Source organism: Grammomys surdaster, unplaced genomic scaffold (assembly GCF_004785775.1).
Source record: "Grammomys surdaster isolate TR1022 unplaced genomic scaffold, NIH_TR_1.0 132, whole genome shotgun sequence".
Lineage (NCBI taxonomy): Eukaryota > Metazoa > Chordata > Mammalia > Rodentia > Muridae > Grammomys > Grammomys surdaster.
Genome location: NW_021604590.1, coordinates 2078440 through 2093964, shown reverse-complemented (window position 1 = coordinate 2093964; position 15525 = coordinate 2078440). Strand labels below are relative to the sequence as shown.

The 15525-nt window shown below is 44.3% G+C and overlaps 1 protein-coding gene across 1 annotated transcript in view; it reads left to right on the top strand.

The window, feature by feature from the left end:
- The window catches only part of Myom1 (myomesin 1), a 112838-nt gene extending 100236 nt beyond the window's left edge, over positions 1-12602 (top strand). The window contains exons 34-38 of the mRNA XM_028762193.1: positions 2601-2764; positions 6083-6119; positions 6920-6942; positions 8142-8197; positions 11833-12602. Coding sequence (XP_028618026.1) covers positions 2601-2764; positions 6083-6119; positions 6920-6942; positions 8142-8197; positions 11833-12123 — 571 coding nt within the window. The 3' untranslated portion in view covers positions 12124-12602. The remainder of the gene's footprint in view (positions 1-2600; positions 2765-6082; positions 6120-6919; positions 6943-8141; positions 8198-11832) is intronic.
- Positions 12603-15525: the final 2923 nt, after the last annotated feature.

Here is a 15525-nt window from a genome sequence, read left to right as displayed (position 1 = left end):
TCTCTCTCTCTCTCTCTCTCTCTCTCTCTCTCTCTCTCTCTCTCTCTCTCTCTCTCTCCAGAAAATGTTGCAGAGAAGTAATTAAAATGTAAAATTAAAATGTAAAATAGACCAAATCCTTCCTCAGTGACACCTAGGACACTGTAATATGTCAGTGCAGAGCATGAGGGAGCAGAATTAGCTGGGTCATCCATCACAGCGCTGTGCCTTAGAGCCAGCGAGGTGACATGTGGGTAAGGTCACACAGACCTGAGTCCTATCCCCAGATGGAAGTGGAAGGGAAGAACCGAATAACAAATTGTTCTCTGGCCTCCACAGGTGCACTGTGGCACACCACACAGCTACACATGTGTGTGCACACATGCACACACTCGGGCATGCACACATATACATGCACACACTCATGTGGACACACATGCACACACTCATGCATGCACACACATCCACACATCCACACACACACATGCACACACACAGTAATAATTAAATATATAAATGTAGCATTTTAAAGTTACACGCTTTGTAAAAGAATCACTTATTCAAGGGCTAGAGAAAGAGCTTGGTGGTTAAGAGTACATACTGACCTTCCAGAGGACCCACGTTTGATTCCCAGGAACCACATCTAATGGCTCACGAGCATCTTTCACTCCAGCTACAGAGGATCTGACATCTCTGGCTCCTATGGCAACTGCACTCATGTGTACATACACCCCCACCAACACATGCGCATAGTTAAAATAAGTCTTTTAAAAACATAATTGGTTTTTTTTTAAATGAGTGCATCGAGAATATATTTTAAGAAACTTGCCGTCCGAGTAGCAAGGTATGAGCTTCCTACGGTGTTGGTCTCATTTGCATGAGCTCCTCTTATACTTTTGTGCCCACACAAAGCTCAGGGCTTGAGAATTGTACTACTGTTTTTCTGTAAGTTGGAAGCGTACCGAGAAGAAAAGACACACCTTTAAGTGGGTTTTAGCCTTGGCTTTGCTCTATCTTCTTTGGCAATCATTTAATTCTGTGAATTCTATTTTTCTCATATAAAACAAGAACAATACGATCTATTCAGTCAGAAGTACTTAACATATAGAAGGCACCGTTGTGAAAGCCAGCCAGAGACTAAATAATTCAAGCAAAACAGAGATCTGTCTTCTTGTGCCACTCTCTAAGAAAAAGCTATTATTCAGGCTAAAAATTGCAGGATACAGATGTGTTTCTTTTATGGCATTTCAATTGCTAATATATTTAAAGATATGTCAGTACATATGCAAAAAGAACCTCATAGCATGTAGTATTATAAGAAAAACACTAAATATTAATTGGAAGCTAAAAATTTTTAGGTGAAAATGTTTTGCTTTTTAAAGTTCACATTGACATTGTATTTAAGCTTTAAACTTCCTACCTGCTTTTTGGGAAGATATATATGTAGATACTATGAAATGGAAAGATTTTTTTTTTTTTGGTGGGGGAGTTTGAAGTCAGGGTTTCTCTGTCTCCTTGGATGTCCTGGAACTCACTCTGTAGACAAGGATGGTCTTGAACTCAGAGATCTGCCTGCCTCTATTCCCTGATTATTGGGTTTAAAGTTATGTGCCTAGAAGCATTTATAATATGATATCATCAATAGTTTGGTTAGCAACTTTATGTACATTTAAAGTACTTTCTTCTAATTTTTTCCTTATATACTTGTTATGTGTGTGTGTGTATGTCAATTTTATATACTACTTTTAATAAACTATTACATTTATTTTGTGTGTGTGCACATGAGAATATACCACAGCACATGCGGAGGTCAGAGGATAGTTTGTAGGAGTCATTTCTTTCCTTCTACCATGTGGGCTTTGGGGAGTCATCTCAGTTGCCAGGCCTGGCAACAAGAACTTTACCCCTTGCACCAGTCACAGGCTTTATACTACATTTTTAAGTTCCTCATAGTCTCATGAAATCTTCATGAAGCGTGTTTTGACAGTATGAGGACACTGTTCTGCTGTGTCCTGTTTTCTCTATAATCGTAATGTTTTATGTCTTATCATTTCGGCTCACAGTGTAGGGGCTGTGTTTCCTTCTGTTTTCATACAGGGTCATGACACGTGCCTCACTTTATTGACAGCCACCCTGCTTTTCATTCACGTTTGACTCTACTCCCAAGTGCGTATTTATGCATGCTTCAGTAGCTCTGGAGCGGCATGTGTCAGTAGGCCCTGTCAGTGTGTTCTTTTACTTATACGGTTTGGCCGTAGAACATTTGTATTAAGTATGCAGTAAAATAGTATTTAGTTTGGTCTTTCACCTTTAAACAGTCTATTAATCCTGGAAACAAACCCAAGCAAATCCAAAGATAATCAGCACCCTTGAGAAGGATTGGTCTTGAAATCAATCACTAGTGTAGTTAGTTAGTAGATGTTCGGACTGTCCATCCCTGGTCCCTGGGCTCCAAATGCTGAGCTTCTGGGCCCATAATCACCCTGAAGCAGGACGGTGTAGGCAGGCCTCATGCTTTCTGAAAGCCTGTGAAAGCTTATGGTATGTCACCTAATAAAAGCAGAGGAAAGATCAGCTGTTCGCAGAAGGAAGCATTGGTGACTCTCGATTCGCCTTCACAGTGGCGCTGGGATTAAGTACACGGACAGGGTCAAGAGTGGAGTCACCGGGGAGCAGATCTGGCTGCAGATCAACGAGCCCACTCCGAACGACAAAGGGAAATACGTGATGGAGCTCTTTGACGGCAAGACGGGACACCAGAAGACGGTGGACCTCTCTGGACAAGGTAAACTTACTCACTCAGACTCACTGTAGAATGCACCAACGCAAAAGGAGGCTGTTACACTGGGGATGTCAAGGGAGTTGGTATTTGTGATGCTTGGGTTGAATGGACCTGTCCTGATTGGTCACTCTGAGTCCCAATCTTTTTGGAAGCCTGTCTTGTTTTTAAGTTCAGTTTGATTATATGTCACACTACGTGAGTGGTGCCATTCTGCTGAGATCTGCTGAGGGCTAGTGCAGGACCTAGGCTAAAATAATGGCCTCCGGTGCGTTTCATTAATAGTGATTTGGCAAAGCAGCCTTAATAATGGAGAATTTAGTGAGCAGAAAGATGGAGACAGCACACATGCAGAGAAGATTCTTAGAAGAGGTCAGCTGACTCACCATGAGCTCCTTAAGAGCTAAGAGAGGAAAGCAACCGAGTGGGGGTTAGATCTGGGCATACTCGGCCACTGCAAGGAAGCAGCTGCTTTGACTAGGAAGACTGACTAGGAAGGGAATCGATGACCTACCAAAGCTCCAGAAAGTGGATGGTGAGAGCGCAAGGGCAGAAGGGAAAGGGTTAACTCTGGACTGGAACAAAGGGTCTACTCTGTCCAAAGCTAGACAGGAGTGAATGCGAAGAAGCAAAGGAAGTGAGGAAATCCTGAGCAGGACAAGAGGAAGCTGGAGAGGCCACATCCGAGGGTCCCAGATGTCTTAGTGACCTGCTGAGAGATTGGGGGTTTCTGCAGATAATGGGGTGAAAGAGGAACAAGTAAATGGCTTTCAACAAGCAAAGACCGAAAGTGGCGCACGATCACTGAATAAAACTAAAAGCGTTAAGCGAACGGCTAATAACTAATAACATGCCGTCTCTCCCCGTCCCCGGCAACGTTCTTCCCTCTCTTCTTTCTGAAAGAATAAAACCTTCTAGATGAAAGTCACCAAAGGAGGACTGACTAAACCTGACCCACTCCTTGGTGCACCAAGATGCTGTCCTGGTGTACCATACTCTTCATGTTTTTCAACCTCAGAATAGACTCACAATTTAGAGAACAATTCCAAGCATGCATTGAGGGTGTGTGTGTGTGTGTGTGTGTGTGTGTGTGTGTATTCTCTGAATCCCCTGCTCTCACCCAATGCCTACCTACATGCCTACAAAGACTCACTGAAGGATCTGTAGTCACAGGAGATGGTGCAGTGAACAGGCAGGGCCCTTCTGACCCATGTTTCACCAGCAGCATGGCTGTGGATCTCTCCCACAGTTCATCCAACTGTGGGAAATACAATAGAAAGGGGAAGCCGCAAGTGGGTGGGTAGATTTAACACATTTCAAAAATTATTTTTAACAACAAAGCTTATGCAACTACTCCACTTTAACCCCTCCTAAGACAAAGGCTGTGGATCCCTTTACCGGGTTGCCATAGCCACCAAACACATTAGCTTGACCACAAGTCTCTTTTTCTCTGTGTGGTGTGGGGACTAGAAACAGTTCTATGATGTCATTCTGTGTTCAACCTGAAGCTCAGTCCATTTTCAGAGGAGCAAAAACAAGGGCCTGACTTTATTTATTCTTCCATATGTAAAGTATGTGTGTGTGTATGTGTGCGTGTGTGTGTATTAGTGTAACCAATTAAGTCTCTACTCTCTGGATTTAAATAGGGTTATTGGCTGGGAGATGGCACCATAGGTGTGAAAGTGTAATGGCCCGAGAGGCTGGTCCTCAGGACCCATATGGAAAGCTGGATGTGGTGGTACACATCTGCAATCTCTACTTCTACCCTGAGGTGGGGTGGGGGTGGAGACAGGAGAATTATCAAGAGACTCAAGGCCAGCCAGCCCTGAGTAAACTGAGCAGCAGCAGAAAGGAGACCCTGCCTCACTGAGCAGCTGGTGAGAACTGGCTCATGAAAGCTGCATTCTGATCCCTTCACACAAGTCAAGGTGTACTCTCAACACACACAAAAATAAATCATGTCTCTGTGTATGTATGAGTGTGTGTGTGAGTGTGTGTGTGCACGAGTATGTGTGAGCGTGTGTGTATGTGCACGAGTGTGTGTGCACAAGTGTGTGTGCACGAGTGTGTGTGCACGAGTGTGTGTGCACGAGTGTGTGTGAGTGTGTGTGCACACGAGTGTGAGCATGTGTGTGCACATGTGTGTGCATATGTGTGTATGAGTGTGTGCACGAGTGTGTGTGTGCACGAGTGTGAGCATGTGTGTGAGCGTGTGTGTGCACGAGTGTGTGTGCACATGTGTGTGCACATGTGTGTACATATGTGTGTATGAGTTTGTGTGCATGTGTGTATGTTTCTTGGGCCACAAAGGAGATGGGAGATGAAATAGAAGGATTTCTAAACAAACTTGCCTTTTTTCATGAACTTCAGCCGAGTGTCTCGCCCTGAAGTCACGGGGGATAAGATTATTTTAGAACCCTGTGATGCTCTTTTTTTTTTAAATTTTTTTATTGGATGTTTTATTTACATTTCATATGTTGTCCCCTTACCCCATTCCCCACCCACCCAGGAACCCCCAATCCCCTCACCCCTCCTCCTTCTTCTCTGTGGATGTAACCTCTATCTACCCCCCCCACTCCCACCTCCCCACCCTCAAAATTCCCACCCCCTGGGGCGTCCAGCCTTCATGAGGTCAATCTCAGTCCCTCCATCTCTGCTCCACGGTGGCTTGAGAAATACCACTTCAGTGAGAGGAGGGAGGAGGGAAGAGGGACAGAGGTTGGGGAGGACCATGAACAAAGCCCACTGATACACATGTGAGCAGTGCAGTGGTGACACCTATTGCTTTCTATGCTAACAAAACTGTATTTTAAAAATAAAAAAATTAAAATAAAATAAAAAAACAGTCTCTGTTCTGTAATGCATAGCACTCTGGATTTCAGGCCAGTCTTGGCATACGACATTACAACTATGACTCAGTGTGCTCTCCTGCCTGAACAGAGCAGAAAACCTAACATGAAGATGAGTGTCCAGTCAGGAGCCTATGAGGGCTAATTTAATAAGAAGGTTTTGGGTTTTTTTTTTCAAAGATGTTTAGACAACATACCTTTATTTGAAAGACTTTTGGCGGGACTATTAGCTAACTTTTTGTTTAAAATGGAAGGCTCCTTGCTGAGATGAAAGGATCTAAACTCTATTACTTCATATTTTCTACACAGAAAGTATTTATTTGTCTTGTTGAGAACATTCCATTGTAATATGAAGCCATAGGCAGCCTCACGGAAAGGTGGGCGGTGACCTAACCTTGTGACTTTAACCAGCCCTGTGTGTCATCAGTTCTTACTGATAAAGTTTTAATTTTCTTCCCTTTTTTTTCTTTTAAAGCATTTGATGAAGCCTTTGCTGAATTCCAGAGGTTAAAGTAAGTTCCCCTTCCTGGCAAGGGCCACTTCTACTCAAGTTACATTCCAGGAACCCTGTGTTCCACTGGCCTATCTGAGTACCAGAAAGTCTTTTGTTTCAGCAAGCATAGGAAAAGCCCGCTTGACACTGTTAGTGGAGCTGCCAGGTGTCTCTGAAGCAGAGTGAGGGCTGACTTCCGCCTCCGCTTTGTGTAGTAGATGCAGTCTGGGTTTGTGGCAGCTCCTCACGGAACTCAGAGCAGATTTCTATTTGGGAGGGTAGCTTTCCAAGCCTGCACTGAAGCATGCCTGTATGTGTTTAAGTGTGTGTGTGTGTGCGTGTGTGTGACAGAGAGAGAGAGAGACAGAGCCAGAAAGAGCCAGAGAGAGAGAGACACAAAGAGAGAAGCAGAGAGACAGAGACAGAGGAGGGTGGGAGAGGGAAAAGGAGAGGGAGGAAGGAGACAGAGAGACAGATGATAGATAGATAGATAGATAGATAGATAGATAGATAGATAGATAGAGTGAGACAGAGACAGAGAAAGAGAGACAGAGACAGAGAGACAGAGAAGGGTAGAGGGAAAGGAAGAGGGAGGAAGGTGACAGAGAGAGAGAGAGAGGCAGAGAGACAGAGATAGAGAGACAGAGACAGAGGGGGGAGAGGGAAAGGGAGGAAGGAGACAGAGAGACACAGAGACAGAGAGAGACAGAGAGGGGATGAAGGAAAGGGAGAGGGAGGAAGGAGACAGAGAGACAGACACAGAGGGAGACTACTTGAAATGATACTAACACAACTCTTCTTTGTCTCTCTCAACCACAGACAAGCTGCCATTGCTGAAAAAAGTGAGTAACTACTTCCACACTTAGCATGGAGGCAAACTCAACGTCAAAATTCATTTCCTGCCATATCTACAGATGATAATGGGTTCTTTTCTTGCTGGGCTTGGTAGTGTAAGCCTTTAATCCCAGTGATTGTGAGGCAGAGGCAGGCAGATCTCTCTGAGTTCTAGGCCAGCTTGGTCTATATAGGGAGATCGAGGATAACTAAGGCTATGTAGTGAGATCCTGTCTCAAAAAAGGAAAATGGGTTTTGTCTTCTTTCTTTTATAAATTATAGATGGTCTACATATGTTTTTCACTTTAGTCTTGTGTCTGTAGGAAGGTCTCAATTGTGACATCTCGCTCTTGTCCTCTACAGACATTGTAAAAAAAAAAATCTCTTGGTTGTAAACCATATGATAGGTATTAGTCACTTACAGATACAATGTATCCGAAGAAAATCAGGCCCAGTGAACAATATAAGAGTCTGAAACACTGTCTTTTTGACACTGGGCAAACAAGGTTCAAGAGTCACAAATTGAGTAAAATGAAGCTGGGAGCCATGGTGTTTATGCCAGAGAGGAGGCCTTGGGGTGTGTTACAGAAGGGTTCCTTCATCAAGTGCTGAGATAGTCATTCCCACAGCACGCATGTGTCCAGCCCTAGATTTCAGCACCTGTCTTACACTTTTATTGATATACCCAGCCACAGATAGACAGACCCAGCACTACCAAGAACCAAGAAAAGTGAGCTCTCTAAGGAGAGCCTCAAAGGAGGCTACACAAGCCTATAGCGCTCCCAGATTATAGCCTTCCCAGTATGCCACTGGTGTTCATCATAGAGAAACCATAAAGAGACCGTGGCCTGCTCAGAGCCTCTATCTTAAGATGGGCTGTGCTTTCTTGAGCTCCCACCTGCTGCGCTACACAAGGGCTAGAACTGAATATAGCCATGAAAATCATCATACAGCAGGTCTTGATGTGACAAGAAAGTTCCAAGCTGGTGCTGCAGGTACGGCTTCAGGTACCTGTGCATGTGCGCAGTAAGTAAAGAAAAGACCAGAGCCACTGAGTCATTTCTCATTTTGCATGTTGAAAGCAGTATGAAATAACCACCAGGACAGGGAAGAACACGGTGGGCGGCTGGTGTCGTTAAGTCTTTTGAGGTCGTGATCATTAGCTCTCCTCATTGCAGAAATTAACCAGAAATTGCTGTGCTTGCAGATCGGGCCCGGGTGTTGGGTGGTCTTCCCGATGTTGTCACCATTCAAGAGGGCAAGGTGAGTACTGTCATCCCTGCCACCACGTGGGGAAAGGTCCCAATATCCTACACTGTGGTCCTTCCTTTGGCATCCCACCATCTCTTATTTTCTTGGGTCTGCACTTGACCACAATAACCAAATACATGGTTAAAAGTTCAGCATTCCAGTCATAGTGTCTTGTCAGGCCAGCATCAGGATGAAAGTTTGTCTTGTGAGCCTGGATTTAGGCCATTTCACCAGTGTCATGTTTTTAAACCATCAGGAGCCATTAGGCTGTGTGAAAACGAACCTGAAAGCAGTTGCTCTTAGCCCTGTAACCACAGAAGAAAGAAATTATTCCAGCATACTGGGAGGTGCCATGCTATCTCGTGGTTACAGGGAATCATGCCGCCCCATGAGTTTTTAATAGCTCCATCTCCAATGAAATCCAACCTCTCCGTTTGATGTTAAACTGGTATTTCCTGGCTTCTTCTACCCGAAAGGCAATGAATGTGATCTCTAACCTGTAAACCGGGCAGAGCAGTCTGTAATCTAAGAACTCAACGGGGAAAATCCAGTAGAGCCTAAGCCACCTTTGGCTACATAGCCAGACCCCACATCAATCAAAAGAGGTTTAATATACATCTTGCAAATCCAGAGAGACCTGCAGTGAAATAAAACCTTTTCCTACCCGGGAGAGCAGTGACTGCAATGGTGGGCATGGGAGGGATGACCACGCAGAACTTACATATCAAAGCAAGACTGTAGATTCAGTGCAATACATTTCTTTGTGGGCGGAAAAATGCCGTCGTCGACTTTCAGCTTAACCTTTGAGAGCAGTTTCTGTTCTTAAACGTTCTTCTCCACTTTCCTCACTTCATGAGGTTAAACTCACTGGACAGTAGTGACAATTAGGAGAGAATGGATGTGAAAGTACCTCGAATCCACAGCTCAGATCTCAAGGATGGATGCTAGTCTTCCACAATGCCTACCTCCGATGTCTGCGATTTCGGTTTGATTTACTTTTTTTTTGTTTTTTTGAGACAGGGTTTCTCTGTGTAGCCCTGGCTATCCTGGAACTCACTCTGTAGATGAAGCTGGCCTCGAACTCAGAAATCCGCCTGCCTCTGCTTCCCAAGTGCTGGGATTAAAGGTGTGCGCCATTACCGCCCGGCTTGACTTACATTTTACCCCACATAAATAATCAGATTCCAAAACCTGAAACTGGTCTGCTCAGATACATTTAATGATGCCGATTTGACTCATTTAATAATTATTACATGCATGTATTTCTTTATTGGAGGACAGGACATGCTATAACATGTGTGTGGAAGTCAGAGTACCACCTGCAGGTATTCATTCTCTCCTTCCACAGTGTGGTATTGGGGGGTTGAACTCTGGTCACTCAGTTTGGCAGCAAGCATCTTTACCCACAGAGCATTTTTCTAACTTGTACTGTTCTTTCTCAAATGTACCCATTTAAGAGTAATCCAGTAGAAATACTAATTTAAGCTAGCATTGCAGCACATGCTCATAAGCCCAGCACTTAGGATGCATAAGCAAGAGAGTCACAGGTCAAGCCTGAGCTACACAGCCCGTCTCAAAAACTTGCTAACTAATGGTGAGGTGTAAGGCAGTTTTATAATCTACCCAGCTTCACTCCCACAGAAGAGGTTCTCAGTGGTCACATAAGATCTACTGGGAAGATGTTTAAGAGAACACTCCTTTCCTATTAATGCTGACTTCGTTCCCAGTCAAGAATGTGTCATTTAGCACTGGCCATGGAGAGTAGGTAAAGACATCATGAAATAAAACACACATACCTGAACTCCAGTGATAGTGACACACAATAGAAATGCACAGTGGCAAATGCAGGAAGGGTGTGGGGAGACGGAATTGCTTATGCATTGTTGGTGTGACGTAAGCCCAAATTATATCAGTTCTTAGCAAAAGAGCCTGGCAAATTCTAGGGAGAAAAATGAATCATATATTTATCATACAGTCCAGCAACTGAACCCTGGGCATTTATCCCAGAGAAATGGGAAAGCCTGTGCTCTATTCATAGTAACTCCATTCACGATAGCCCCAGACTGGAAATGTACATATGACCCTCAGGGACACTGGCACATTAGTCAGCAACAAAGGGCCAAGAGGCTGATTCAGCAGCATAGGTGGATCTGCAGGGAATTGTGTGCAGACAAAGAAGCAGTCTGGGAAGTTTGCATACTGTAGACCGTGTTTATATAACATTTTGAAATGACAATGTCCTATAAATGGAACATTGAGGAGCAGCTGCTGGAGATTGAGAACAGAGCTGCAGATCAAAACGCAAAGCTGTGGACTCCCAGTCCCGGTGGATATATCTATAACACAACTTCCACACCTAAGGCCCAGGAGTCACTGCAGAAGAGGGGGCGGAAGGATAGATAGTAAGAGCCAGAGGATCAGGGAGTTATGTGCAACTGTGTCTCTTGTTAACATCAGGAACTGCACCTATAAAGTCTCAACAACATGATCCCCCCAGTGTAAGCTGAACAAAGACAGCAACGGGGATGCTAAAGTGGACAGGGTGAGGACCAGGAGGCCCAGCTAGAAATGCTGAGAGCCAAAGAGATAGTCTTCCTCAGGGAAGATAAAGCCAATTGATTATCCAATACCAAATAGTCAGTCCTAAAATCACACATTCAAGTAACATTGTATTTGTTGTATGTAGGAATATATATGTATGTGTGTGTGTGTATAGATACATATATGTAAATATATGTATATATCAACAGTTAATTTAAAAAAGAGGCCATGAATTTGAAAGAGCAAGAGAGGCAATATGGAGGGGATTGGAAGAAGGAAAGGGAAGGGAGAAATAATGAAATTATAATGTCAGCAATTTTTATAATCTCAAAAATAAAAGATATATTTTAAAAAAGGAACATGGTTGAGAGGTTGGAGTGGCACATGGAGCTTTGAAAGGACAGCACAGGGAGCTTGTGGTGATGAAAGTGTATCAGCCACGGTGGTGGGTTCAGAACACTACCCACTGAATAGAACAACTTTAAACACAACCACAAGCCTCTACAGTATAGAGTTGCGCGTGAGTCTTACATTTTCTTAATAAGGCAAAGTAAAACTACAGCCCCAAATGCCAGTGTCTCAGTAGAGTTTCAACACGCCGGAGAATATTTTATTTAGGATGCATTTGGGCCAAGCACCTCTGCGACAACACGGGTTGGATGGGGTCCAGGAAGCTGAAGAAAATGAGGAAGATGGAATGGGGAAATTACTTAAATTATGTAGAGCAGCTGCTGCCATTCCAGTGCTGGGCCCTGTGACGCAGATGCAATGCATAACTGAGCAGGGAGTGAGATTTTTCTGCTGATGCAGCCCAGAGGCCCACATCAGAGTGAGCGAAAGGTGTCTGGGTGTTTGTGGAGGAGAAAGTGGAGATGGAGGGCGGAAAGAAAGCCCCTCAGTGTGCTGACACAGACAAGCATTCTAGAGTTCCAAAGCCTGGCTCTACCTGCTACCTGCACCTTATTCAGAGCATAACCATGGGTGCCTAACTTTAAACCACATGACTACTTGAAACCTCAGCCCGGAAGCCTTGTAGTCATCACTGATGTGGAGTTGGATCAGAATTAGCTGATTTATCACCTTCCTTTCCATGATCCTTTCTGCAGGCACTTAATCTCACTTGCAATGTGTGGGGCGACCCGACCCCTGAGGTGTCCTGGCTGAAAAATGAGAAGCCGCTGACGTCCGACGATCACTGCAGCCTCAAGTTTGAGGCTGGGAAGACTGCGTTCTTCACCATCTCGGGTGTGAGCACGGCAGACTCTGGCAAGTACGGGCTGGTGGTGAAGAACAAATACGGCTCGGAGACCAGCGACTTCACCGTGAGTGTGTTCATCCCGGAGGAGGAGGCAAGGAAAGGCGCATCAGAGCCCCCCAAGGGCAACCAGACCAAGTGAGCAGAGACTGGGGAGTTCGAGGAGAGCCAGGACCAGCTGACCACCTACGGTGCTGCTGTTCTGAAATGATTCAGATAGAGATAAAGAAATCCTCCTGGTGTCTCCGTTTTGTGCTGGCTTAGGAGGAAGCCATCAAATCTTATTCCTATAGAGGAGGCACCAGTGAAGGATGCTTTAAGGGTTTTAATCTACAATTTATGTAGTAAAAAACATTAGGAAGTGATTTCAAGGAAGAAGGGCAGAGAGTGTTGGAGAGGTGCTGACTGTGAGCAGAAATGAGGCAGAGTTGGAAGCAGGTGAAGCTTTACCTGGAAGCTCTTAGGGATTGTGTCCACACCTGGTGTTCTGTCAAAATAGAGGCACGTGGCTACGGGCTTGAGTATGGTAGGTCCCTGTTACTGTAGCGATGCTGCATTTCTGATGGCAGCCTGTGAACTGGCCTCCCCCAGTGTGAATAAAGTCTCCTGCCTCTCCTCTTCCCCTTTGTGTCTCTCTTTGATTCTCACCATATTGGGGCCTTTCCACCTCTTCCTAGTCGTCACTGTCAGAAGGGAGGAGGTGGGGTCCAAACTCAGCCTTTTATCAGGAACCCTCTCCAGAGGCAACTAACCCATTCTACTGTGTACACTAACTGCAGTCATCCCTGCTTTCCTGGTTAAATACCTGTTGAAGATCCTCCTCCAACACACCACCAGAGATGAATCCTGGTTGTGAACACTGGGGACACATTCAAACAGTGACACCGAGAACCAAGCAGTCTCCCTGTGCGGCAGGAATGCCTCCTATGCTTATAGAGCTTTTGAAAGATCAGGGCTGAAGTTGGCTCTAATCTGACTGTTGTCCTTCACTGTCTAGCTGAGTGTCTGCTGCTGCAGTGCTGGACCCAGGCAGGAGCAGGACACTGAGTTCTCAAACCCGGAGCTCGGTTCATGAGAAGGGGTTGTTACTTGATCATAGCCTCCTCTCTGGAGATGGCAGACCTCACTTCCACACGGATCCTCATCATGAGGCTCTCACCAAAGCCAAACCAGTGAGATGGACTGGTCTTGGCTGCTCCTCTTCTAAACTGCGTAAACTTCATTTCTTTGCAAAGCTAGCAGGCTTCAAGTCCTTTAGTATAGAAAACTATACACTCTACCATAGTTAATAAATGCATTTCCTGGAACCCAAGTGAACCCCAGTTGAAGGTCACTGTCCAGACATAGTCCTAATTTTTCCTGCTTTAGCACAAGGCTTCTTAGGGACAAGTAAACCCAGAAGGAAAGAAAGGGCCACCTGACACACACATACCTTTCAGGAAGCCTGAGAAGAGTCCAACAGAGGCAATGTCTCATGATGAGATAGAGGCTCCTGAGCCCTCACAGAACCCACAATGCAACCTAAGAGCCGGCAAGCAGGGTCCCAGTGTTGGGGGACCAGAGGTGTGTGAGAGTCGATCCTACCCAGGCTGGAGAAGAAGGCATGTTAAATATCACATGCACACTCACACACACACTCACACACACACACATACACACACACACAGAGAGAGAGAGAGAGAGAGAGAGAGAGAGAGAGAGAGAGAGAGCATGTTCTGATTTCTGAAGTTGTATGAGAACATGAAACCACTGTGTAGTCCCACCAGGAACCCCACCATGTGGCAGAAGGACCTGATGGGGCAGAGCATCAAGGACAGAGAGAGGAATGTTTATATTCAGGGAAATATGAAGAATCCTCAACAAACTGATTCTAAGGACTATTTCAGCTATTGTAATGACCAAACTCTATTAGCTACATGATAATTCAGTAGCTTTTGAAACTATTTCTAAATAGAAAACCACAGCTAAAACCACAGACATGTTGATATAACAATTCCGAAGTTTCTTTCTAACCCATAATTCATGAATCTGTGGTCTGCTTCAGTCAGGCTGTTGATATAGTCATTCTAGATCATAGTAGAAGTCTGTTTTTTATAAAATTAATATATATGGTCAAGTGACAAATCCTGGACATTTCTAAGCTCTTGAAAGTACATCCTGACATTTTTTTTCTGTTTCAAAATTTAGTTATTGAAAAAAATTAGTTTGAGAACTACTGTTTATAATATTTAAAAATCTCTTTAATTTGTTAAATTGTATTTATCAACTGAAATTTTTTTCCATTGTAACCACTGTTGTTATCTGGCTTAAAAAATATTCCCAAGAAATTAATTGTAGCTGCCTACTTCAGTATATAAAAACAGAAAAAAATTATAAAATTCAAGTTCTCTTAAATGTTCTCATGTTATATATCAACCTAGATATAAGATAATAGTCAAACATTCTAAATTAGAATCAGAAAACTAAGCTGTTACAAGGCTAAATTATCTGAAACATTCCAAGTACATAAAAATAAAGAGACTGGAAAGGTGGCTCAGTCAGGAAAGTACTTCCCACACAAGCATGAGGACCAGAGTTGGATCCCTAGCACCCCATAAAAAGCCAGGCACAGTGAGCACTTATGATCCCAGTGCTGAGGCAGAGGCCAGAGCAGCCCCAGGGCCCTCTGGCCAGCCAGTCTAGACAAAGCAAGGTAGATGGCGCCTCAAAAATGTCACCTGAGGCTGACCACATACTCATACAATGCACATACACATACACACACAGAGTTACACAAATACTCTCACACACAAACACACACACACCCTTACATATTCTCTCTCACACACAAACACACACATATGCACACACACAATACTCTTATATACACACTCACACACCCTTACACAAACATAGTTGCATATGAACACACTCATACACACCTGTATGCACACTCACACACATGCACATACACTCACACAATACTCTTATATACACACTCACCCTTACATACACATAGTTGCATATGAACACACTCATACACACCCATATGCACACTCACATACATGCACATACACTCACACAATGCTCATATACACACATACACATAAAATACACAGACTCTATGAAGCCATAATACTAACTTTATGTAGATAGAGACGCTCACAGCAGGGACTGGAAATTAATACTAACACCAGAACAAGGGATGTGACTCAGTTGCTCAAAGTGGGCTATGTGAAGACAGCTTAGACAACGCAAAACTGGTCACAGTAAAAAAATCTCACTACTGACATGGAGTAGCTGTACCAGCTTGCCATCTGCCTGGAGGTGGTTCTGGGGAGAAAGAAAAAATTGACAGACTCTTCAAGTCAATAACGGCTGCATGTGGAGTCCACATTTACAGCAAGGCATGGTGGGAGTCCCACAAGAACACCCATAACAACGGAAATGATGTCTGGAGACCAGAGAAGCAAGTGTAGAACTTCACTACAGGGGACTTCTGTGTCTAGCCACAAAGGATTGCTGTTAGGAGGATTGTTCTCGCAGGAACAGCTAGAAAACCTGG